The 25,749-nt window shown below is 29.6% G+C and overlaps 1 protein-coding gene across 1 annotated transcript in view; it reads right to left on the bottom strand.

Moving 5' to 3' along the window:
- ASIC4_1 (acid-sensing (proton-gated) ion channel) overlaps window positions 1-24,898 on the bottom strand; it is a 50,537-nt gene extending 25,639 nt beyond the window's left edge. Inside the window, exons 1-3 of the mRNA XM_051212937.1 lie at window positions 23,787-24,898; window positions 6,618-6,863; window positions 4,164-4,340 (exon numbers count right to left, since the gene is read on the bottom strand). Coding sequence (XP_051068864.1) covers window positions 4,164-4,340; window positions 6,618-6,863; window positions 23,787-24,727 — 1,364 coding nt within the window. The 5' untranslated portion in view covers window positions 24,728-24,898. The remainder of the gene's footprint in view (window positions 1-4,163; window positions 4,341-6,617; window positions 6,864-23,786) is intronic.
- Between the last annotated feature and the right edge of the window lie 851 nt (window positions 24,899-25,749).

The following is a 25,749-nucleotide window of genomic DNA, read 5'->3' as shown; positions in this document are numbered from 1 at the left end:
TATTCTTTTTGAAAAATGAAAAGCTCACTGTACCTATCAATACTTGTCTTATTTTCCGTATTTATTTCATCTGTTAAGGCTTCTCAACGTTGAAAACATTTTTCTGTTTACCTTGGAATTAGTTTGTCTCAGTATTGTTAGCTTCAAAGTGCATGGATCACATTTATTCACTACTAGAAAATAAATTTCCATAGATGTAGTCTCATTTGGATGGTAACTTTTACAGTTGGTATTATGTTTTTTAAGATATTATCACAATCATTAAATAATTGTTTGAAGGCATTGATCAGCATATATGTGATGTACAGGCCTTCTAAGATGTTGTTATATATCTGTATATTTTAAAACTAATATTTACATAATATTTATTAGGATGTTTCGAAATACACATTAACAGTATTATGGTGATATTTAAACGAGAATAATTCATAATAAAATCTTGTGGTTATCAATATTTGAAAGTCATATTACTGAAAGCGAAAGTGAGTTTAAGCAACGATGGATGGAGATTAACAGTGGATTCCAGGAATCGCCTTTCGTCCTATTTGGGAGTTGTCAGATGGATGTGCCTGAACCCCAGAGTTGATGTTCACTCTGGAATTCGAACGCCACCGCATTATCCTCTTGGCTAATATCCACTAGCTTGTGCAATGAGGTGAAGTTTAAATTCACTTGGTAATTGTTTACTTAAATCTCCACAGTGATGTCTACAACTGAGATTGATCAGTCTCTTATTGACGTATGTGCATCTAGCGCGAATGACCTCGATATTGCCTTAATTCACACGCATTATAAGCAAAGATAGATAGTAACTAGCAGTGGAATCCAAGACACGCGGTTCCTTCTACTTGGGAATCGTCTGCTGGATGTACCTCCATCCCAGAGTTTATGTTCATCTTGATAATTTTGACTGAACGCCATTTTAAATCAACTTTTCTCTTGGTGACATGTGTAGAATTCTGTTTTTTCTAAAAGGACATTATTCATTACAGATAACTCATCATAAATTTATTTTTTCATAAATACTGATATATTATTGATAATGATATTTGTGGTAGATTCCATATTATCCTTTGCACTACTTTTGTTCTCAAACTCATTCGAAGGCAACGAATAACTCTTTGTTTTGTTATACTAAAAGGATTTTGATATCGATCTCATGAATATTGGTGAAAAGGATTCTTTTTCGAGAAAGTGGTGAATAAGCGAACTTGACGGCGTATTGAGGCATTCGTCATTTGAAAATCATAAAAATAATTTAAGTAGTGGTGCATATGACGAAAAATAATTGTATATTTTGTAAAATAACAAATGGATACGCACCGCTGAAGAGCCTTGTACTAGTACGAAACGGTCGTCCTGTGTTTCCAATTTTTTTAACCGTGGTTTACCTATGATCAGTCCGCGATTTGAACTATGGGTAATATTAATTTTATTTATCGAATCACCTTTTCATTATGTTGATCAAATAAAACAAAATTACGATTCATTTCAAAAATAACGGTTTAGATGTAGTCTTAACTCCATTTAGATTATTGAAAAACTTTCATAAATGAAATGTCACGTTTTCATCATAAACAGGCATCTACTTCAAATTGATTGAATGCGAAAATACACTAAAATATTTGTCTTATCAATGTCTAAGAATACTTGACAGTGCTCATTCATGAAATCATTAAAAATTAGTACGAAACATTCGAAATAGTTTTGGTGGACAATTAGTAAATCAGCAATTAAGTGGTTCATTCAATCTCATACTTTAACAAGTTCATAATTCAGTAATGATATCTTGTGAAAGACATGTTTAAATAAATTTCAAAAGACTTGTGAATATTTCCTTTTTTACTACACATGTTCGAAGTTTGAATTAATTCATAATGACTAAGTAGCTATTGATAAGTTGTAAATTAAACCTTACTACATTAGTATAGAAAGGTATGATAAAATGGATGTTTTGCCTTTTCAGTATTTGTTTTGAGAACAATAATCATACTGAATGAATGAAATTATTGTTAGGTAGCTCATTTTATTATATGTTGATGAACTCAGAGAGGAATATTAAGTAGTTTATTTCGAAACCTACTTTTAATCTTAGAGCATAATATTTCAATGAGTTTTAAAGATCTAAAATACTAAAGAATTACATACTAATCCGTATATTCTTGCTATCTATGTTTGTCTAACTATAATTAGCCATTGATATAAACTATATTTTGTATACGTTTATTGTCCAGAGTATTCCATACTAGTATTACAATTTCTTTCAACCTTTATCTAATCATAATTATTTTTGTTAGTATTGATAGTATGACATATTGAATTGATGGATATTTTTTTGATAAATTCAGTAGTGTGTATGGATGATTGACTAAATGAAGTGTGGTTTTTTAAGAAAAGAACAAATTACATTTAACATTATTTTTACTAGAATATTTCAACTAAACATGTAAACTCATAATCTGATTGGAATACGTTTTAATTCTAGAATCAAAGCTTTTTTCATAAACTAACATAATTTATTCTCATGTAAATATAATAAAATTTAATAAGAATAAATAACAAGCTAAACTAACTTGTAATCAGAAAGACGTTTTATGGATATTACAGTAATTTAATGGTTGAATTCATCAGTTGATTAAAGCTAGACCATCATGGGAAACCTGAGAGCACTGGACGGCTGTTTCGTCTTATCGTGGGCATCCTCAGCAGTGCGCATCCACGATCCCACTTGCAGGATTCTAAACCAAGACCTATCGGGCTGTCGTGCGAACGTCGTTCGATGCCAGTTCAGTGGTCTATAGGTTATACGTACCGTAGAGGCGCACTGCTGAGGAATCCCACAGTAGGACGAAACGACCGTCCGGTGCTTTCAGGCTTCTCATGGTAGTCTAGCTTTAATGGACTCATGAATTCAACTATCAAGCCAATGTAATCAAAATATTGAAAAGCATTTTGAAAAACTAAACATATTTTTTGCTTAATATATAGATATTTAAAAAATGTTTTTTACTCGGAATTGTTTCCTGAATTTAAAGCAATAAATCACCTGAATAATTTTCCCTAATTTACAACTGAACGTATGTTACTGGAAATTATATATGTGTATATATGCATTTTCTGTTAGTTGTACTGTAATGACATTTTAATTTGTATGTGAAAACATAAGTAAGACAAACTTAAAGCCTACGATTACGCTACTATGGTGGTGTATATAACTTTAGCTATTTCAGAAAAATACCTACTTTACCACGATGAGATGGTGTAGAAACCGTAGATATTACCTTATTGTTTATATTTACAGCTTCACGTGATCACTATCTAATGACATGTACTTTCGTTGAGTAGAGGATGTCTTAATATTGTTTTTAAGTACATACAGGTGACGAGCTTCAAATGGTTCGGAAACAATTTCCTTTTTTTCACTGCTAAACCCACTTTTAAATCAAGTCGACTTGATTGTTCATGAATAAAACAGTGTGATTAATTGGGAAGGGAGCAAGGAGTTTAACATTATGTTGATGGACAAATCAAGGAGGCATAAACAACAATGACAATTGTTAAAAACTAAACTAGATATCTGTTAATTATGAAATATTCAATTTTTGAATGAACAGTTGTAAAAATCTATTCTTTACTTAAAGATATTCTTTTGGAGACATTTCTTCAATAACAATTTGGTTACATAGCTACATTCCAAAACGAATTCCTTTTTTTATCAAGTTATCAGTAATTATAAATAAACCAGTTACTTCTACAAGTCACTCTAGGTTTCTCAGATATCTTCCACTTGATTATGTGATGAAGTAACTGAACACAAGGGAATAATTGTTAACGACAACTTGAGCTATGATTAATAAAATTTATGAATTTGTATGAAATGAGAATGATCCAATTAAAATAAGGGAAATTCGCAAGAGTAATGTAATAAATTGTAAATAGTGTTGAAAAGTAGTAAGGAATGTTTTACTAATGTTTACAGGTAAATATATAGATCCGGCTTGAGATGTTTAATGGCTGTAGCCTAGACAAATTTTAAAAGATAAAGTTTGATTTTCGATTAATAATTTTCAAAGATTTTAGTACATCAACCTGATGTTCTGGGTCAATATACAAAATACAGAAAAGTAATCTCATACTAAATATTATGGAAAGATACTACTTACAATTTTAACATTTCATTCAGTTTATGTCCAGTCCGTTTAAGTAATGCTTTGGATACAAGAGCATTATTGTTATTCACTATTTTAGTTATACCAGTGAAATCTATTTCATTCTGACGAATTTTAATAATACGATCGTAGATTTCCGAACCATTTTCTACAGTGAATAATGCGCTTCCACTAAAATAAAGAAAAATAATTAATGAAAATTATTATTATTAAACCGCTCGTTTTCCAAAGTGAATAAGTTAAAACAAAATTAGATAAAATAGTTAATGCAGAAATATACGATTACCAACTCTTAGGGTATACTTATCAATTAATAATTGGCAATAATTATGGTCAAATCATAATCACCATTAACAAACAGTATGGTATAATGACCTTTTCTAGTGTCGGTTATTATGTTAAGTCCACATACCTTATTCTAGCTTTTGGACGGCCCATTCTATTCATTCTACTTGAGTCACATTCTGACCTTGTTAGTTATTCGCTTATCAATCTTAACTGTTTTTATATGAGCGCGTAGGTGTGTGTACAATTCTTATCCCATTACTCATCATATATCTGTAACTTTTGTGTAACTATAAATACTGATTAACGCTTGGTTAAATGGGAGTTGGCTTACCAGCCATCTCCACTCTGCATCGTTTCTCTTCTCTCTATTCCATTCGTTTTATATACAAAATATTTGGCTGGATGCAACTATATATGGACTTAAGTGCCAATTGAACAACGCGTTAACGTTTCTATGCGAAAGGCCCTGTGTTCGAACACCAGAGTAAATATCGAACCTGCCATGCAAGCACATTCAGATTGCTGATCCCAAATAAGATAGAATGTATTTCTCGTACTTCATAATTATCTATACTCCATCCATTCTATATAAATTAGTGACTCTGTTTAGTTCTAATTAAATAATAATGAATTATTGAATTTATTTACCAGATAGATATATATGTATTTGGGTTTTAGCCAAACGTTTTTTTGAGAAGAATAGTGATGTTAATCTGATGGCCATATCAAACCTGATCAAACGGAATCTAAACATAACAGTTCTACTCCCAATGGTTTAACGGTTGAACAATATATATTTACTGTGTTCCAAATATTTTTAACCCTACGACATAAATTCTTCTCTTTTTATGGTAGCTTTCCAAATTAGAAAATCTCGTTTCTTTTACCTGTATAAACTGTTTAGGGAATAGTACTAATCTAATAAGCAAGAATAATGATAAAAATAAACTTCTTCCTAAGTAAACAGTATCACTCCTGACTTGTGCACTCCTTCTTAGAATATTATGAGTTCACCTATACGATTCACTTAGAAAGGAAAAAATTTTCAACCATCATTTAATTTATATTACCCTTTTTAGTTAGTAAGATTATCCAAAATACTGAACTACTGGGTAAATACATAGCATTAAACATTGTAAGAATGAAGCCTCTCAGTTTGCATATAGTGAATACGAAACCAGGTTTTTGTTTTTCTTTCAACCAAGTGTACAAATGTATGTAGCTAATAATTATATTAATTGACTAAAATATTAATAGTATTCTAATTGACTTGTAGTCATTTTGCAAATTACATCGATGATACGTGAAGTGACTATTTATTTCGATATACGTTACATAATTTAGACATCCGTATACAATGAAAAATTAGGATTATCTTAAGATTAATATTTTCATAGTGCCTTACTTTTATTACTCTAAAATAAACATTTTACGCATTACTTAAATGCTAAATAATCCAGCACTGATTAAATAGCCTATAAGCAAATAATGTATTTGAAAAGATTTTGTTCGTATTAATAGTACAATCCAACAATATAGTTATACGATGCTTGATCATTTGAATTTTGTATAACCAAATGGTGATCATTTATGAAATCTGATTAACCTACTCAAAGTTCCTAATCAATAAGCATTGATTTATTGAACAATTGGTAATTAAAATGAGTTACTTCGAAACAAATGGCATACTTTCATATACAATAATGATTTCGAGAATAGACATCAGTAAAACTTGGCTGAGATATAAATCATTGAAAAATTCACAATGCCTTAGTAATTCACTAATCAATAAAGTCAAACCTAAAAACCTAGGCTTACCTGTTAGCCGTCGATATCCATTAAACAACTAAACAGGAGTATGATAACAGGCTCATACATATATGCTATAATTTTTTAAAGCTTACACTTGCAGTCATAAGGTTTCCTGTTTTAGTTTACTAATTATCCTTGTCAAAACTTTTCCTTATGAGCTTGTATAAAATCTTCGAAATCCTATCAGCAAATCTGTTACTGATTACCCTGAATATTACGAGTACGGTAGTTCAACATTAGACATATAATTAATACTACTATTATTATTGTAATTAAAAATGTAAACTTTTACACTCAATATGAATAAAACATTTAATAGATCACACCATTTTTTTCATTATTACTTACCGTATAGGATTTAAATTACACAAAGTAATTGTAAACCAATCTGATATGTTCTGTTCTTCTTTATGCATTAATGATAATAATTTATTATTTCCATTATCATTAATATTTTTATAAGAAGATTGTTTAGATAAAGGGAATTTATTATACACAAAAAGTGATTTCATCATTTCATGTCGATTGAAATAATCAATAATTCGGTAACAAAGACAAATAAAAATTAAAAGACAAATCAGTATCATTGTTAACCTACAAAAGAAAAATAAATAAAAAATAAGAAAAATTAAAAAAAATTACCAATGAAATAAAATGCATTAGATTAATGGAGGTCGCTAAAAAATAAAGCGATTTTAGAGAAAATATAGCATGATTATCTTTTCCTAACCAATGTAGACTAAATTAATACATTTGTTTTATAATCAGAGATGGGTTTTGTGAATATTATAGTAATTTTATTAATTTCAATGGTTGAGATCATGAGTCAATTGAAGCTACACTATTATGAAGAACCTGGAAGCATTAGACGGACATCTTGTCTTAGTTTGAGACTCCTTGGCAGTGAGCATCTACGATTTATGAGTAAATAGTTCTTGACAAAAAGAATTATGTAACAGCCATACTGTAGAATTAAACCACCACTAAATGATTAAACAATAAGAGGTCGTTTGTGATAGGAACAGGATCGCAAGAACTTGAACTAAGAGGCCAAGTGATGCGAATCTGGATTTAATGAAAAGCACGAGTTCCAATAACATTTCAGGTACACATTATCAATAAGTTTTAACTGCCACAAAATCTAGGTCTAAAATTTCTTCCACATTATCTACAATCACCTTACAGGAAGGAGTAAAACAGCAATATGATAAACAATACATACAGCAGTATCTAGTCTGTGGATTTCCTCCAGAATAATTGATAACATCAGAATGATGGTTGCATTATGTAAAATAAATCATTCTATACACAAATGCAATAGGAAGAGCATTGATAAGTTGAAATATTGTATTGAACTATCCAATCTGGGTTATAATAATAATAATCTAGATGTCTGCTTATCTTCAATGGGTCATTTTTATTAAATTATACATTTTAAAAGCAATACAATCTATTGATGATTTAATCAAATGGTCTTTGTAATAGCACTATTAATGTTAACTGTTCAGTTACGTAATGAATTACATTATAACTCATTTTAAGCTTATTTCATTTTTGTTTTACATTTAATTATATTAGTCCCAATAACATTTATGTGAGCCATAAAAAGTTGTTAGACAAATAGTTTGTTAGTAGAGTCTTTATGTTATTAATAAATATTCAGAAATATTTTTAAAAGGACTTTATCTCATTGTGTATTATCAGACAACACAACTTAACTATCCGTTTCATTTTGTGTCCATTAATATGTGGTATCAGTAATAAGAGTTGAGAATTTCATAATACGAGAATGTGGAGATTATTAGGTTTTTGATTCAGACAACGAGCCGATTGATTTTAGACCACCATGGAAAACCTGGAAGCACTGGACGACCGTTTCGTCGCATTGTGGGACTTCTCAGCAGTGCTCATCCATGATCCCGCCTCGCGAGATTCCAACTCGTGGCGTTCAATCTCACCCGCGAGCTCTTAACGACTAGACCACTGAGCCGGCCGTCATTCAATGGTGTTAATGTCAACATCAACCAGTCTATGAATTTGCGTGACTATCTTCCATTGTACTGAGTTAGATACTTGTCTCTATCTGATATGGATTAACTCCACTGGTCATGGTTTCTCACTAGAACTCCAAGAATTTTACTCACGAAGCTAGTCACTAGTGAGTACATGGTAATTATCAGTATGGGGTTGTGAAGATCATTAAGTTTTTGATTGAGATCATTTAGTTATATTTAACCAAATATCCAAAATCCATGAAGGAAACTCATAAAATTGCTTACATATGACTGAATTAATAAATTTCAGGAAATTAAATCATGATATTATTTCTTAAAAATCATATTGTCTATTGACGTTGTTACTTTTAGACAAAATCTTTCATTTTACAATAATATACTGACAATCTGAACAACCGACTGGAGTTGATATACCATTGTTATGGAGACTGGTGACAAAAGGAACTAGTATGAATTAAATAGTACCTTTAGAATATCAAAGATAAATATCCATACAATGAAGATATTGACGAAGATAATATATCATCCATCATATAATATGTTTTCTTGGTTATAAAGTTAGAATGAGCTGAATTACAGACAGATAGGCATAATATTTAGATTATTGATAGAATAAATTTAGTGATCAATTGAAAGGACTAATATAATATTGCTCAAACCTCATTTGAGTTCATTCAATTTTCAAACCTATTAAATAAGCAATTTCCAAAAAAATATTTTTCCAAGTTGAAGTTTCGAGGTATTTTTATGTCAATAATCAGCTCGAGCATAAGCAGTCTGTTTAAGGATACGGGATTCGTGTAAAACTATCTTGTATATATTCACAAAATAACGATATTCCAGGTAAACTCATGCAAAAAAAACAGAATATAGTTTACATTCTAGATGAAACTAATTAGCTAAATGAACCTGCAGATCATCATAATAGACTTTTTTTAGAGAACCCTATAGGTAAGAAAAGTAGTAATACAAAAAATTTTATTTTTCAAATAAGTGTTGACTACCGTTACTTAGTAAACTAGATCAAGCATAAAAGTTGGAATATTCCATTGACAAGTTCCAAATAAAATGTAACATTTAACTGATTATTCTTCTAATTATTGATTAAAGTACAGTATTCTTTTGAACTCATATTTGACAGATAATTTCCATTTAAACATTAAAAACATGAAGTTCAGCGAAGATATCTCTTTTAAACGAATTTGTTAACAAGCTGTATAGTCGTATATATATGAGAATATTTTGGTTAAAGGAAATGTGACCAATGAATAACCAAGATGATGTAAGAGATGGATTATAATACTAGATTGCGCAATATGAATAATAATAATACTAATAATAGACTTAATAAGTTAGTTACGAATTATAACGTGAATGAAGCAAGGTGATTAAAATGTTTTTGTCGCAATAATTGTAAGTAACATCATAAGCACTTGTGAATAAAATAATGAGAATATGAGATATAAGTAAAGGGAGAAATGTAATAATAATAATAATTAAGGCAACAGTAACGATATGACGTACTTTATTTGTAGGCATAGTTCTGGCTTGACCTCATAAATGCTAAGAGCCTCGGTTATTTTTAGAAGTTGCATCCTAAGAGATCCAGGTGGATTTGGAAGAATCGTATATACGACCTTAAAATCAGCCTTTGTATTAGTAGAGTGATTACAGTAGATTAGATGTTCAAGTCTGAAACTTCTGTCTGATTTCCTCTCATCCTTATGGAACTACACTGGAACATGTTCCCGTATCCGAACTGAAAGCGAGCGCTAGCTACGGCTAATGTATTTTTCTCCACAAGAGCAAGTGAACTGGTAGATGCATATTGAGGCGACCGGACGGGAAGCTTATCTCATCATGTTAGTTATCCCTTGTTCACATTTCCTCAAGGGACTAGTACTTTAACAAAGAAATCCTTATATATACATATATATGCGATTTTACAGCTTGATAATAAATTCGTGGAAAAGAGATCCCTTCTCTGAACTCATATTTGTAAAAGCAAATTTTATTATCACCCAATTTATTAATATAAAAGATTCATTTATTGAATGTTAATTAAAGACAATTCATAGTAAAAACGTTGAAATTAATACAAACATTTTTGTCCTTTGCGACCATTCTCTAATGAATGTATTCCTTAATATTCACAGTTAGTCAGTGCTAACCATTAATAAGGAATATTGTGTTAATTATTTAATCTTATTTAATTGTTTCACAATTATATATTAACTATAAAATATATATAATAATCTCATCATTATCAACCCTAACGGAACTATAGTTTGTGGATTGAATTCATAGAAAATATCATATCGAACATGTAGACATCACTTAGTGAATCATTATAATCTCTGGATCAATGAATCGATATAAGATTCTTGAAACGTGAACATTTGCTTAAGTGAAGAACCTTCAGATTCCATTTTTAAACTAGTTTGTACATAACACTGAGCAGGGATACAATAGTTCACATTTACAATTTTAGTAAAATCATTTAGAAGTAGAATCCTGTACTATAAATAGAAGTGTACTGACTGTCAAAAAGATGTTTTTTTTTCTCCAATACAAATTTCTGATGAAAAGTATATTTCCCAAATTAGTCTCCACAAAACACTTTTTGATATTACTGAGTGCTTTTTCGATGAATTACTTATCATATTCAACTGACAGAAATGTAGACAATCGTTTTGAATAATAACTATTTGTAAAGTATTATACAGCAAAATATTCTATCAACGCCAAGTCAACATTTTATATCTTCAAGTTAATTTATTACTATCAGAAGGGGTGAAGAGTCCCATACTAGGACGAAACGGCTATTCAGTCCTTCCAGGTTTTTCATAGTGGTCTAACTTCACTTGCCTCATGATCTCAACTATTGAAATTAACCTATTACTTTTGGAAAATAGAGGGACTGAAAGCGTAATCCAGTGTTTCAGTCGTCTTCTAAATTTCTGAAATAGTATACAAACATTCATTTCAATCACAGAATATAACCTTTACTTCATTTTTCATGATATAGTGAAGTGTAATAATCCAAGTTGATAAATCTTTGAATAAAATAAATTTCAATGGTTTATAATTTAATTGCATGTAATAACCATGTAAATAGATTGTATTTCAATGACCACCCTTTTTTGCATTCAATGTCAAATGATTTCTTGTTTTAGCTGGATGGAAACGGAATTTAAGTATACTGATGTATATCTTTTTAATGACAAGAGAATTAATGTCGAAAGTACACTTTGATTTCTTTACTACGGTTGATGTATGATAATAAATTATTATTATTATTTTATTAACTTAGCTGGTATGTGATATGAATCTGTTAATTAGAGAATATATATATATATATATATATATATATATATATATATATATATATGTATATTTGTTATTCAATCACCGTTGATCGAAATGAATGTTTTAATATTAATATTAACATTATTACATTACGTTTGTTAGAAGTAATACTTAGAATATAATAACAATGATAATAATAGTGTTACAGAGGTCGCTAAAAATACGTTAAGTATTAGAAGCACTAAATGTGATATCGTTTGTTTAAATCCACCAAAAGAAAACTTTGGTAAGTAGTCGATTGAAATTCATGTTACAAGATATGTTGATCAATCGAATGGATGACAACAACATTAATATCATAGTATCCATAATGATAAAATCGGCAACATCAATCACAACACTATAGGTGTTTATATAATCAGTCATAGTTACATGACCTGAAATGCACTGTATCATAAACACTTTAGAACGAAACTGAGAGCTGTCACAATATTATAACGAGTAAGGGTTATAATCATTACACAACTTCAATGGATTTTACTTATTTAATAATAAAGAGTGTAGTTATTTCTACTTTAATTTCCAAACTCTGAAACATTTGATTTATTTATTTCTCCTGTTGAAAATGACTGAACTGACTACAAAAATGCAACGTCGAAAGCTGTGAAACTAGAACTTTTTAAAATCTTGATAGAATCTTTCATCTTTAGTAACCGTACACTTTTTATTTATCATGAAAGTTGTAAATGTAATCAATTACGTAAATTTTGAATCTTGAATCTGACATCTGAGATTTTATAACCTTCAAAGAAATAAGCCTCATTTGGAATATAATGTTTTACTGAGCTTTTACAACGTTAAAATGTAAGAATTTCAGTATATTAATTCTGATTACATTTGGAAAAGTGCCTTTTAATGATGACACTCAATAGTTGATCTAGGGAGGTATTGAAAATGTAAATCACTAAATTTTATTGACTATTTTAAAGTTTTCATTATAATCCTAAATTCGAAAATGTTTAGATTATTATACTTTTTGGTCATGGATTAGTACTTCTAGGTAGCTTTAACTATTTATTCACTGTTTCCTGATTAATTTAACTGCAATCACCATGGAAAACCTGAAAACAGTAGACGGCCGTTTCATCTTACTGTGGGACTCCTCAGCACTGTGCATCCACCATCCTTCCTCAAGGGATTTAAACCCATCACCTATCAGTCTCGCGCGCAAGCTCTTAACCACTGGACAACAGAGCCGGTTGGTATATAACGGTGTTCATGTCTAACTTCAACCAACTCACGAAACTGCATCACCGTCCACCATTGTCATCAGTGAGTTACTATCTCTTAACTTAAGTTCTGTATGATTCAATAGAAATACGAATAAAAACATTTAATTAGTAAATTGAACTATTATTGTTACAATTAAATCCTGAATAGTTGATGTTCATTATACAATAGTTTTACAAATGGCTGAATGAACTTACTAGAACAACATATGTCATTGCATTTCCTAAAACTTAACAATCATATCAAGACATTATTGTCTTGAAATTTTCATTTTAAGGAAACATTGAAAAATTCATTGTTCAGTCATGAGAATAAATAATGTTTAACTTGAAAAAAAAGAGAAGCTTTCTTAAATTAAACGTGTTTTTGTTTGTTTTATTTTGTCGAATAAATGACAATGTTGAACATTGAAATACATTAGTAAACGGATATAACATAACAACAATAAGTAACATTATGTAGTGCTATTTTATTCAGTATTTAAATTAGATTCATATATGTTATACCATTTCATTTATAGACCTAATTTGTTAATTTTTTTTCTCTTTTTTATTTCATAAATCAAGTTTTGACAGTTATAATAATTATTTGAATAGATTTTTTCTGATAAGATTACCATTTTGTATTTTTGTTAAATAATATGAAATGCTATCAATTATAGTTTCATGTTTAATGAAATATATGTTGGATGCCGGCTCAGTGGTCTAGTTGGTTAAGTGCCTGGTGGATCCTGGGTTCGAATCTCATGAGGCGGGATCGCGGATGCACACTGCTGAGGAGTCCCATACTGGGACAAAACGGCCGTCCAGTGCTTCCAAGTTTTTCATGGTGGTCTAGCTTCAATTGACTCATGATTTCAACCAGTGAAATATATGTTATGTAATTCCTTATAAAATCAATAATGTTTGTTTATATGATTTCATATTTTGATATAGGAATAATTTGTCTATCTGTTAAGATTAACTATAAAGTAATCTCAATCTACTTGACACTTAATGAACTGTCATATTTAACAAAGAATTAAAGTAATAACTTTGAGAGAGGTGTTTAAAATTTAATATACAGATAGATTAAAGGTCATGATTTGAATCATTGACAAAGTCAGTAGTATCCTCCATAACCAATTGAAATCACTTCCTAGTGTTCATTAGTTTATTTGTGCTTAGTTAATTAAGATCACTGCTTAAAGTTGAACAATAAATTTTTATAAGTAAGCTGTACGTTAACATGAAAACCTTGAAGATGTTCAATGAAAGATCAGAGGCTCAGTATTCGTGTTTTGAATACTGAAGTATGGTTTTCTAATGCTTATGGTTATTACTTCTGCTTTAATATGATTCCCAGGTTGCTGACAACACAACTCACTGTCAAAAAGAGATTGGATTTTTTGTCAGGTTTGAACCTATGAGCCAAGATTCAGCTTTATATATGCTTAGTCATGCTAGAAATTATCAATGATAAAGGGGATGTCAATTCCATTGATATCTGCAAAAATGATTGATTTAATCTCTTTACTTTCACTTATTTCTCTTGGGAAGAATGATTTCCTAATTATGTTGGAAATGTCAAGGCAATTAAATAGTTTAAGCGTGACAATAATAATCGGAACCCACTTTATTTTATTCCCGAGTTGCAATATTCCGAAAATCTAATTTCAATGAGATAACCAAAATAATAAAGTCTAGTCAGATAAAATACAACCAATTATGTGAAGAGCATATTCTTATGAATGATATCGCTTAATGAAACTCTACAGTTAACTGTATTCATTATTATTTTACTGTAAAAGTGATCTTTTGCAAAACAAAAATTGATAACATTAAAAATTGTACGGAAATTTTAAGTGTCACAACTTGGTCATACAATAATATAAAAATAAAATGAAAACGTTAATCGGAAAAATAGTTTCAAGATCAAAGATATGGAAGATAACTGTCTACTTGATGAGTATGAAAGAAGTAATCAAAGAAATAAACAATTTGAAATTTGATAGCAACCGATGAAAATTTGAAGAGGTTAGTAGTAATTGGTTACCGAATATAAAAACTAGAACCGTTAAAGCACTATTACCGTGTGACCTTGAACAGAGATCACGTTTGTACTAAATAATTGCTAAACTCTCTCTAATAAATTGGTAAATCTTCTTTTAAGTCAAAAATTTTGATCACATAGTTAATTTTAAAGATATTCATAGTAAAGATATGTAACCAGAATTGACAATGTTCCAATATTCATCTGTTGATTACTTCCTGTTTCCTTTTGAGAAAGTAAACAGGATAACGCTTAAGGATGTGTTTGGAAGGCGCTAACTTTGGTTACTTGATACAACTTTCATCACAAGATCAAATAAACTCGTAGATTCACAACTTTATAGCCTAACGTGAAGGTTTAACCATTAATATGCCAATGAAACTGGTTGGAAAAGACAATACGAAGCCTAGCAGAGTGAAATGTTTTTCTAAAATATTCTAAAGGTCTTTTCGCTCAACATTTCCATATCCTCTATGGAATTTTTTACAGAATTAGGCCTGAAAATTTAAGCGTTCCTTGATATCGACAATTTGTTTTCAGACTTTCATCAGTGAATCTAGAATGACATCCAGTCCTGATGAATATATGCGGCAGTTTAACTGATTAGTTCTCTATATTACTATTGTTACTAACCACTTATTTTACTCTCTAACGACTCATTATACACTGTTACGCAACCTGTCATGTCGTTTCTATATAAATAGGTTTAATTCATTTAATTTTTCAGATCAGTTTAGCTAAAAAAAGATTCAGCTCTGGTGAAATACGACATAATCTGTGAATAACCTTTTACAGTGTTATATTAAAAAAATTTTCAAGAATATTTGGTTATCTTATTGACTTATATACCCCAGTCATTATTTGTCTAAAGCACATCAAATCCATAAATGCTAATTTTTGGATTTGAAATTTGTTACCCAATGTAAGACCTCTAAATTGACTTAGAAAGAAGACTCCCTTCGTTTTGCATAAACTTGCTAATCTAAAGAGCCAAATTGCATCTGAAAAGGTAAAACTTGATTTTTTACAAAACTTGCATCACATTTTTCAGACCAACTAAGTCTTCTAATTGCTCTATAGAACTATATTGGAAAAATACTTAAAATTCAAAATGTGAAAAACCGATTGGGACAGTTATTCAATGTTTTTTTACAGCACAAACTTTTTAAAAAAATACAACACACTTAAATAAGGCATTTGTATGTTTTGTTCATGTTTTCTTTTACTAAAATGACTTTTCATTTCATTTCAGTTACAAAATAGCTCCTACTAACTGCCTTCTCACGGTAGAGGTGTTGTTAATTAAATTGAGAGGATGAAAAGCGAGTGTCCGGCGCTTTAATCAAGATGGTGGACACGTAAGTTCTACCCAGGGGAGTTCGAAAACCCCCATTCCAAATCAATGGTGCACATGGGCTCCGGGATCGTGAGGCAAGAAATGGCGTATGAGCTAATCATTGGTCACCGGCTACTATGAGACTGCATCTCCTGACGTTGCTCCACTGTCTTTTGTATTCGACTTGTAGGTCAAAGGCTCTGGGTGTGGTCCCTTAAGAAAACCACCTGCTTTGGTCTGAGCACTCAAGCAGTATCACAGCCCACATACAAATCAAGTGACTTGTGTGGCGCATATGTATTCGGTGCCCCTTTATACCGATATTTATGTATTCAAATAAATAAAATAATAAGTAATAACATTTATATTCTTAAGTATCATTATTCCTCCCTAAAAAAAACTGTCGATACACAAGAATTCTAATGTGCATTCATATTCACAAATCCAAATTGAATAAATTAATTTTATTCAGAATTGGTTGAATGTTCTAGTACAAAATTATGTAATCATGTGTTAATACATTTAATCAAGAATGCATTATAAATAATATTCATTAGAGTTTTTGATTAAACTATAAATAGCCAATTGTTTAATAGATTCATTGACGTAAATTGTTAATTGCAGACAACTGACTACTTCCTGTTGAATATTTAGTTGTGGAACTTAATAAACTATAGTAGCTTTAATATATATATTGCAACATGAAAATTGCAACACGTTTTCTGGAATATGCACTAATCATGTTACGTAAAAACTCATTCGTATCATACTTCTTTGAATAGTTAGCTCAGCAGTATTGATTTACACCCTACTGGTTTCATCAATAGTCATAAATCTATTAATTTTCATAATTAGTTTGGCGCCGGTCAGTAATTTTCGTGTATAATTTCAGCTTACTAGTGATTATATCAAAAAAATACTTGGAAGGATTGAATAAAATTAGTTTTCATATATATATGTACTGTTATTAGATAGTGTGGCCTCATTACAAACACGTATTTGCATACGGTTTGGTTGATTTACAAATTATCAGACTAACTTGTAACCTACTGATGATTATAATCGCATATAATATTGATAATACAGGCCTAATGATTATAATATGATAGATAAATCAATTACCTATTAGGAACATCACTCTATAGATTAAATACAAGTACAGTGCAATGAATAATCTCAGAAAGGTTTTAGAAATAATCTAATGATAATAAAATTCATATAAGAAAGTTCATGTTTTTGAAGGGTTTATGAAACACAAGTCTGTTAAACACTAAAGCAATAAATATGAATTACAATTTATTTTGTAAATTATTTATATTGCAAAATGGCGACTGTTGACTATGAGAACTGAACGTCTCTTTGATACTATTTTAAAACTGGTTAAAAGTGAAGTTCAATGTATGAGCCGGTAGATAATATTGTATTTCTTCAATGGTATTTATTTGTCAAGATAACTTATTCCGTTAATTTATATCCCCTTTAACGTTGTAAAAAGGGGCAACCCTGATGGATCCTATAGTTACGATGTGACGTTTTTATGATTCTTAGTCGTGAAAGTTCTTAACTTTGCGACCGTCTGAAACGAAATATTTTGGGATAATTTACTTGGAAAGCCGTTTTAATTCCATCCAGATTACTGATTGATAAATGAATTGCAGCAAACTGATTTAATACCTAATTACTCTAGTTCATGATTTGTACACTTTTATCGGAATGTCTACATTATTTCAGTATTCGTTTTGTTTGTATCGCGTCATAATTCAACGTTTAATAACTGAGTTAATACAGATTATATTTGATTTTCTTTAAGCCTATCCTGTTAAACCGTTCATCCAATGAAATATGTTTAATAGTTCATTACTGATAACTGTAAGACAAATAGAGTTTATAATCGTTTTGTCGTTAAACACTTATATTTACCATTTACCCTTTTTTTAATATATACAGATGTAGGTTTAAAGTTTTACTGAGTAGTACAGATTGTGTAGACGTTTACATGAATGAATAATTTTTAAATTAATCATTTATTTATTGTTCAATGTAACATTTTAATAGACTAACTAAGTACTGCATAACAGTTTTATAGCTACTATTATAAACATATTTAGTTAGTTCAAGTTATGCTCATTTTAAATAATGTAAGATCTTTACGACCAAAAGAAACAGTAAAACTTCCTTGTACCGTTAGTAATTTTGTGTTTGTATCATTATATAGCATCGAAAATGTGAAATGTACCTGATTCTTACAATTTTGTTTGAAGTTTTCAAAATTAGGATCCCTATATTTGAAAGTCGTTATCGATTAAGAGTAAACCTAAATACTCAAACTTAATTTGGTTTATAGTTTTATGATTGGACTAGTCTTTCACGTGGAAAATATATATATATATATACCTCACTATTTTCTAGTATTTTACCCTTGCTTCATATGCTGATAATTTTTGCTTTAAATACTGAAGAGTTTATTATAACAGTTCAGTTAAATCTATCGATTCTCATAAAAGCCAAACATAACCTGATGTGATCATAAATGAGGAACTATCCCTTTTTATAGAACATATCATCACATGATTGTATAAAAAAGGGAAGTAGTATGGTCGTTTTCAGCTTCATTTGCTATCATTTTCTGTAACGTTTTAAACAAAAATTCTGTTAGTATTGATGTTTATCAAGTCAGAATGTATCGCTAAAAATTCTAGCGAATCAATATATAATTATAGAGAGTTCTGCCACCTATCAATTATATGGAAATAACAAGAATAGTTTTGTTCAGGGGGACTATTGATCACCATTATCATTTGCTTAATTAATAAAGTTATATTTTAGAACTTATTTTCTATTATAGTCAATTTTCTTAATTTTACTTTCCTGTATATTGTTTATGTAAACTTAGTTCATTTGAAAAATAAATGAAACTCAAACAGTATTGTAAACCAAGTTTGTCTAAGTTTTCAACCTGCTTAATAGTGTAATTGAATAACTATGAAACAAACTGTTAACTGCAGTTATGATGCATTTCACTAGAAAATTTCTACCCATCAGAACAATGAAAGATCTTCACTTGGTATTGATTTGCTCGTATCTTCCCATTGAGGTTTAAGACCGCAATTGATCAATCTGTTATTGGCATATATGTATACTGTGCGTTTGCCTCGATATTGCCTTAATTCACAAGCTATTTGTAAGCAATGATGGATAGTGGCTAGCAGTGGAATCCAGGACGCGCGTTTTGTCTTAACGCGATGGCATTTGAAGCGAATGATAGTGGATTCGAGTCACAGAGTGAACATCAACTCTGAGATGCAGGTACATCCAACTGATGAGTCCCACCTAGGGCGAAAAGCGCGTTCTGGATTCCACTGCTAGCCAATATCTATCTTTGCTTATAAATGAAAGCTCTTGTACTTAGTTCCATGTAGGATGTTGGTTACTTATTGTAAATATAGTAGAAGTGACTTTACAATATATTTTTTAAGTTTCTTATTTAAGCTAGATTTAGTCCATAAATTTAAAGTAATCATAAACGTGTACCATCCGTTAAATTTATCTATAACATAAGGAAGTATTTATATTAATTTCTGTTTGGAATAAAAGCTGAAGAAACATGAGTAGGACATTTTATTATTATAACTAACTTATATCATTTCTGCTTATTTATTAATAAACAATGCTGGTTATTTATAGTTAAATAATCAATGGAACCTACAGACTGGGAATAATACTGTTGAATATTACATTACATTTTGATCTTTATATGTCACTAAGTATGGAAGTATTGAGGACTGCTGTTAGAATGTATATTAATTACACCAAAAACTTCATTCTATTTTAATCAGTATTCACGAGATTAGTGGTATAATGTTACAATAATTTTGTCATCGTAAAAATTAGTATAAAACATTTGTAATGATTAATGTAAAAGAAAGACAAGGAATGACATGACCATTTATAGAATTGAAGGTGGTAACAAATACTTTTATGAATAAACTGAGTGTGATAAACAAAAATCTTTTTCTGTATTCTTGAATAATATTCATAAATGTTTATTAATTCCGACTAAGTCTTATTTGGAAACATATTAACCTTGAGTGTTTTCATGAACGTATAGTCGTATTTTTCCAGTATTTAAAGATAAATGGCATAACAAGACCGATGTTTAAAATTAAATGTACACGCTTTTTTTGATCAAGAATAAAGTAATGTAAACATTAAATGCGTGCTTACTGCACCAATGGTATTTCGTTGAACGAAATTTAATTAGAAATGTAAATTCACTAATACATTTCAAGACCTAGCTTAACCAGCTAATCTGCAAGCTAAATAATACACGACAAATTGTCTTATTTAATTCGTAGATCATGTCAATAATTTAATGGATTTTAAATTATAACTACCTATTATTCAAAGATATTCATGAATGTGCCAAAGTTCAGTGGTATATTTCATGTGTTTACAAATGGCTTTAAATGATAATATGTCAATTATTCATACAGATTAATAATGATCAAATTATCTCTGACCTAAATTAGAAAAATCATAATTTATATTAACAAATTATAAATCATTTGATGAGAGTTGATTTCAGTGAAAGTTTTGTTATATTACTTAAATACATTTAATTTTATGTTAATTTACTTACATTGAAAGCTTTGTAAAAGTACTTTTGTTTTTAAGTGGCATTCTCTACAATTTGATAATATTCGAGTACTGATAAGTAAATGCATATTCAGACAAAAAAACTTTTCAGTAAGTTCGATGATTACATCGTCACTCAGCTGATTTTATTACATAAATAATACCACCTTCAAATCAACGAAACACTACAGACATTTTAGAAGAATTATATTCATGTGGTTCATAGTTGACTTCCTGAAATTCTAGTAGAAAGTTTCGCCCAATGAAGTAGATTGTGGCAGTCATAGCAAAATACAATCAAGGATTTTCGTGTTATGCTGTAATTATAATAAAGTTGAAAATTCAGACCACTTAATTTTAACTCACTAGTGTGGAAGTAAAACACTAGCCATAAAATCTGAATACTCTGGTTTTGAAACCTGAGGGGATTTTAAGTGTGTTTTATTGATAATTATACTAGAATAAATGACTCTCGAGTGTTCCATGGTATTTAATAAATGTTCGACAGATTTCATCATGCAATGTGTATCACCTATAAATCTAATTAAATGTTATTAAGAAATAGACTGTCTATTTTACTTTAAATAATCCTTTTGTGGAAATCATGGTATGGAGTTCAGCGTAAAGTATTCTAATATATTCCTTGAAATTTTATCATGTCAAAATTTCAAATTACTAAGACTAAATGACAAAACATCAATATTTATTGTTATGTTGTAGATTCTATCAAACCGAAAAGCATTACAATTCAAATAAGGGGTTTACTTTAAAAGTTATTAATGAGTTACCTTATCTCCGTGAAACTGATCTTACAAATATTTTCCACGGTCACAATTTACTAGAGATTACTTAAAAATAATCATTTTTTAAGCTGATAAATATATATAAACCACAATTAAATTAAAGTCAGTTAAGTAAATATGAATGGTGGCTAACAGTGGAATCCAGGACGCACTCCAATTCTTTCTATTTGGGACTCGTCAGCTGGATGTACCTACATATCAGAGTTAATGTTCACTCCAGGACTTGAATCCAGTACCGTTCGTTCCAAATGCTATCACATTGTCTACTTAGCTGCTGAGTCCTGATAGCCGCTCGCTTGTGTGATTGGATGAAGTTTAAATTCACCTGGTGTTGTTTGCTTGTATCTTCCGATTGTTGTTTAGAACTGCAATTGATCAGTCACTTGTTGGTATATGTGCATCTTTCCACCATCCATCTTTTTTTCTAATGTTTGTGACTGAATACAATATTGAAGCAATACGCACATTATGCATATATTCCCAATAAGATATGATAAATAAACAAACAAAAAATCTATTTCTTTTATTCACTCTTCATAACATACCTATGACAGCATTTAAAATATTTTGACAAATTTATCCTTGAACGTGTTACATTTTCACCAGCTTCATAATTTATCATACATGATGCCATTGAATTACATTTTTCATCTCTATTCTCATGTGTAATTGCAGTCATAAACATCAATAGGAAGATTCAAATAAACAATACCAAGTGAATTTAAAAGTCACTTAACTTACATGTTTACTATTAACCTACTATCAAAACAACTTTTATATTTATTTAACCATCATTTCTTTTTCGTATTCATTCCAAGCGAATTACATCATTTTAAATTCTATTTGAGGTCAATTCAAATAAATAGTAAACATTTATTGTTTGTTTTTTATACATTATAGCAGCAAAGCCTTTTCTCTTTATTTTTGTTTACTTATCTAAATTAATCCCAACATTAAAATAACAATGTGAGCTCATGGTAACAGAAATAATGTATACATTGTGTTCTATTGTTTTTTTACCATTATTGATTATATACTAGAAAGCGTCATTTTTACAGCTGAATATACATTAATTTATTCTAATTATTGTGACCGGCATCAACTGTAATTGTCATTCTGAATTAAATGGTTTCAAATCGGTAAAAATATGTATTATGAGTGTATGGAATAAGACTTGTAATTTGCCTATATATTTTACTATTCAGCTAAATATGGTTACATCCTTATGTTCATTTGTCTTATCATCACTATTTTGTTTAAATGATGTTGGTTTTAACCTGAATATTATAATTAAAATAGATTCACTACTACATCAGAGTACACCATCCGACCTTATTTAAAGTTTTGCTAGTTTCATTCTCATGCTATTGTTTTCATACAGTGTTTACTTGATGTTTCTTTCCATGCCTTTTGAATGTTTTCTTCGGTCGACTTCCTCAAATATCATCGATTAATGTGTTACATGTGAATTAATAATTTAGATCAATGCCACCATATCTTACGACTACAAAATAGTCTTAATATCATCATTTTGTAAATTCCTTCGGTTCACATTATCCTATATCCAGTATTCTGATATTTTTAGAATAGAATTTGGGACTGAGAATGATATATGGTAATAAGAATGCTTGGGATGACAGAGTCTACAGTGCAGTCATAAAAATGGATAGATTCGTTTTGGTTTTAATAACTGAATGATTCACATGTATATAAAATAGATAACATAGCAGCAACAATGTTGTATTGTTAGTAATTGTTTATTTTAATAGTTGAGGTCATGAGTCAATTGAAGCCAGACCACCATGGAAAATATGGAGGCACGGGATGGCCGTTTCGTTCTACTGTCAGACTCCTCAACAGTGTGCATCCACGATTCCGCGTCGCCAGGTTCGAACCCAGGACCTATCAGTCTCGCGCACGAGCGCTCAACTACTAAGCTACTAGAAGGGCACTCAACGGTGTTGACTCATGATCTCGAATATTAAAATCACTATAATAACCACATAACGCCTTCTAATATTAAACTGTTTGTCTCCTACACGATATCATCGATAAACAAACAAAAAACTTGTTTTTTTATTCACTCTTCATAACATACCTATGACAGCATTTAAAATATTTTGACAAATTTATCCTTGAACGTGTTACATTTTCACCAGCTTCATAATTTATCATACATGATGTCACTGAATTACATTTTTCATCTCTATTCTCATGTGTTATAAATTTTCTAAATCCATATTGCTGCTGTTGTTGTTGTTCTGTTTGTACATGAATTGATTGTTGATGACCGTGAATTTTATGAATTGGATAATAATCTGGAGGATTATTAAATAGAATATTACTAAAATCAAAATCACTATCACCTCTTTTACATTCACATAATGATGTTGATGATGAATTAATACAAATATTAGGACAGATATACTGATTATTCTCTAATATATGCTCACAATTTCTATTTATTACTTGTTCATAGTTTACTGGTTGAGCAAATGGAATATTTTTAGTTGAAGTAAATGTATTTAATTCAGTCATTTGATTATTACCATCCGTATTATTATTATTATCATTACTAGGATTACTTATATATATGAAATGTGGTACTGTTTGCATATATGGTATTGTTTTACTTTGTAACTTACACAATGGTAATGTTTTACTATCGCATTTGATTATTTCAGGATAAAATTCATGATTTGTGTTTACTTGACCTGTTTCATATCCTATTGTATTGAATGGATCTTGTGTTTTGGAAATAAATGAAGTTTTAGAACAAATAGATGTATTTGTATGTGGTTTCTTGATAGTAGCCGATTTCAAAGTCAACAATTGATTTATGGTTGTATCATATAAATATGAGTCATTACATATTGGATTAGATACTGATTTATCTACAGAATTAGATAAACTAGAATTCATTAAATTTACATTTGGGTGATGATTACTTGGATTCAAATGAAACTCACATGTAAGATCGAAATTCTGAGGACATTGATTATTTGCAGCTATTTCAGTAGACTTTTTATTGAACTTCATTGATAGTGTATGAATGGAATCATAAAAATAATGATCATAATGATTTGTTGAATATTACTTCTTGGAAGTTTATATTTCATTATGATATTATCAATATCATAATTGTATAAATGAATAACTTTCAAGATTTATATAACATGAAATTTCTTGAAATTTGATTAGTTAACAGACTCAACCAATCATCTAACTAATTCAAAAATCAGTCTTAGTATTTAAGAACAGGTAGGCTAATGTGGTTGATAATAAACATATATATATATATCCATGTAATAAAAGGTCATCAGATTGCAGTTATAGACATAAACTTATGCATTACTGATAATTTTGATGAAATCACTCCTTTTTATAGAATCATTGTAATCTGATTCTTCTCGGTTTAAAAATATTTCTTTTATTTATATTTTATACTTAACAATGCATGTTTTTCTTATTTCCTTATAGTTGTATTTTATTTATTGGATTATAATCTTATATAGTGACAGCATCAGTTTATTTATTAAGTTTGAAATAATAAAGTGTTTTTTTCTGCTGGTTATCAGTATTTACATTGAAAAAGAAATCACTTGGAAACTAAAAATCGACCACTATAATTCAATGCTATAAAACATCAATAAATAAATATGAACATTTAAAAGTAATATGAATTTTTATGAATACTTCTATAAGTATAGTGATATACAAAGATCAAATATAGATTTTAGGACAAATACTGATTTTTTTGTTCTAACATATAAATGATACACCAAAAACGTCTAAGAATGATAGATTACAAAACAGTACATAGGAGATATTAATGAGAAAATGTCGAGAAAACAATGTATCAACTCTGAGATGCAGGTACATACAGCTGATTAGTTCTAAATAGGACGAAACATGCGTCCTGGATTACACTGCTAGCCACTATTCACCTTTGTTTAAAATGCTTGTGAATTAAGTCAATATCGAGGCCATTCGCTGAATGCACATATGCCAATAACAGACTGATCAATTGCAGTCGTAAACATCAATGAGAAGATTGAAGT

Source organism: Schistosoma haematobium, chromosome 3, assembly GCF_000699445.3.
Source record: "Schistosoma haematobium chromosome 3, whole genome shotgun sequence".
NCBI lineage: Eukaryota > Metazoa > Platyhelminthes > Trematoda > Strigeidida > Schistosomatidae > Schistosoma > Schistosoma haematobium.
This window is presented reverse-complemented; position numbering and strand designations above follow the sequence as displayed.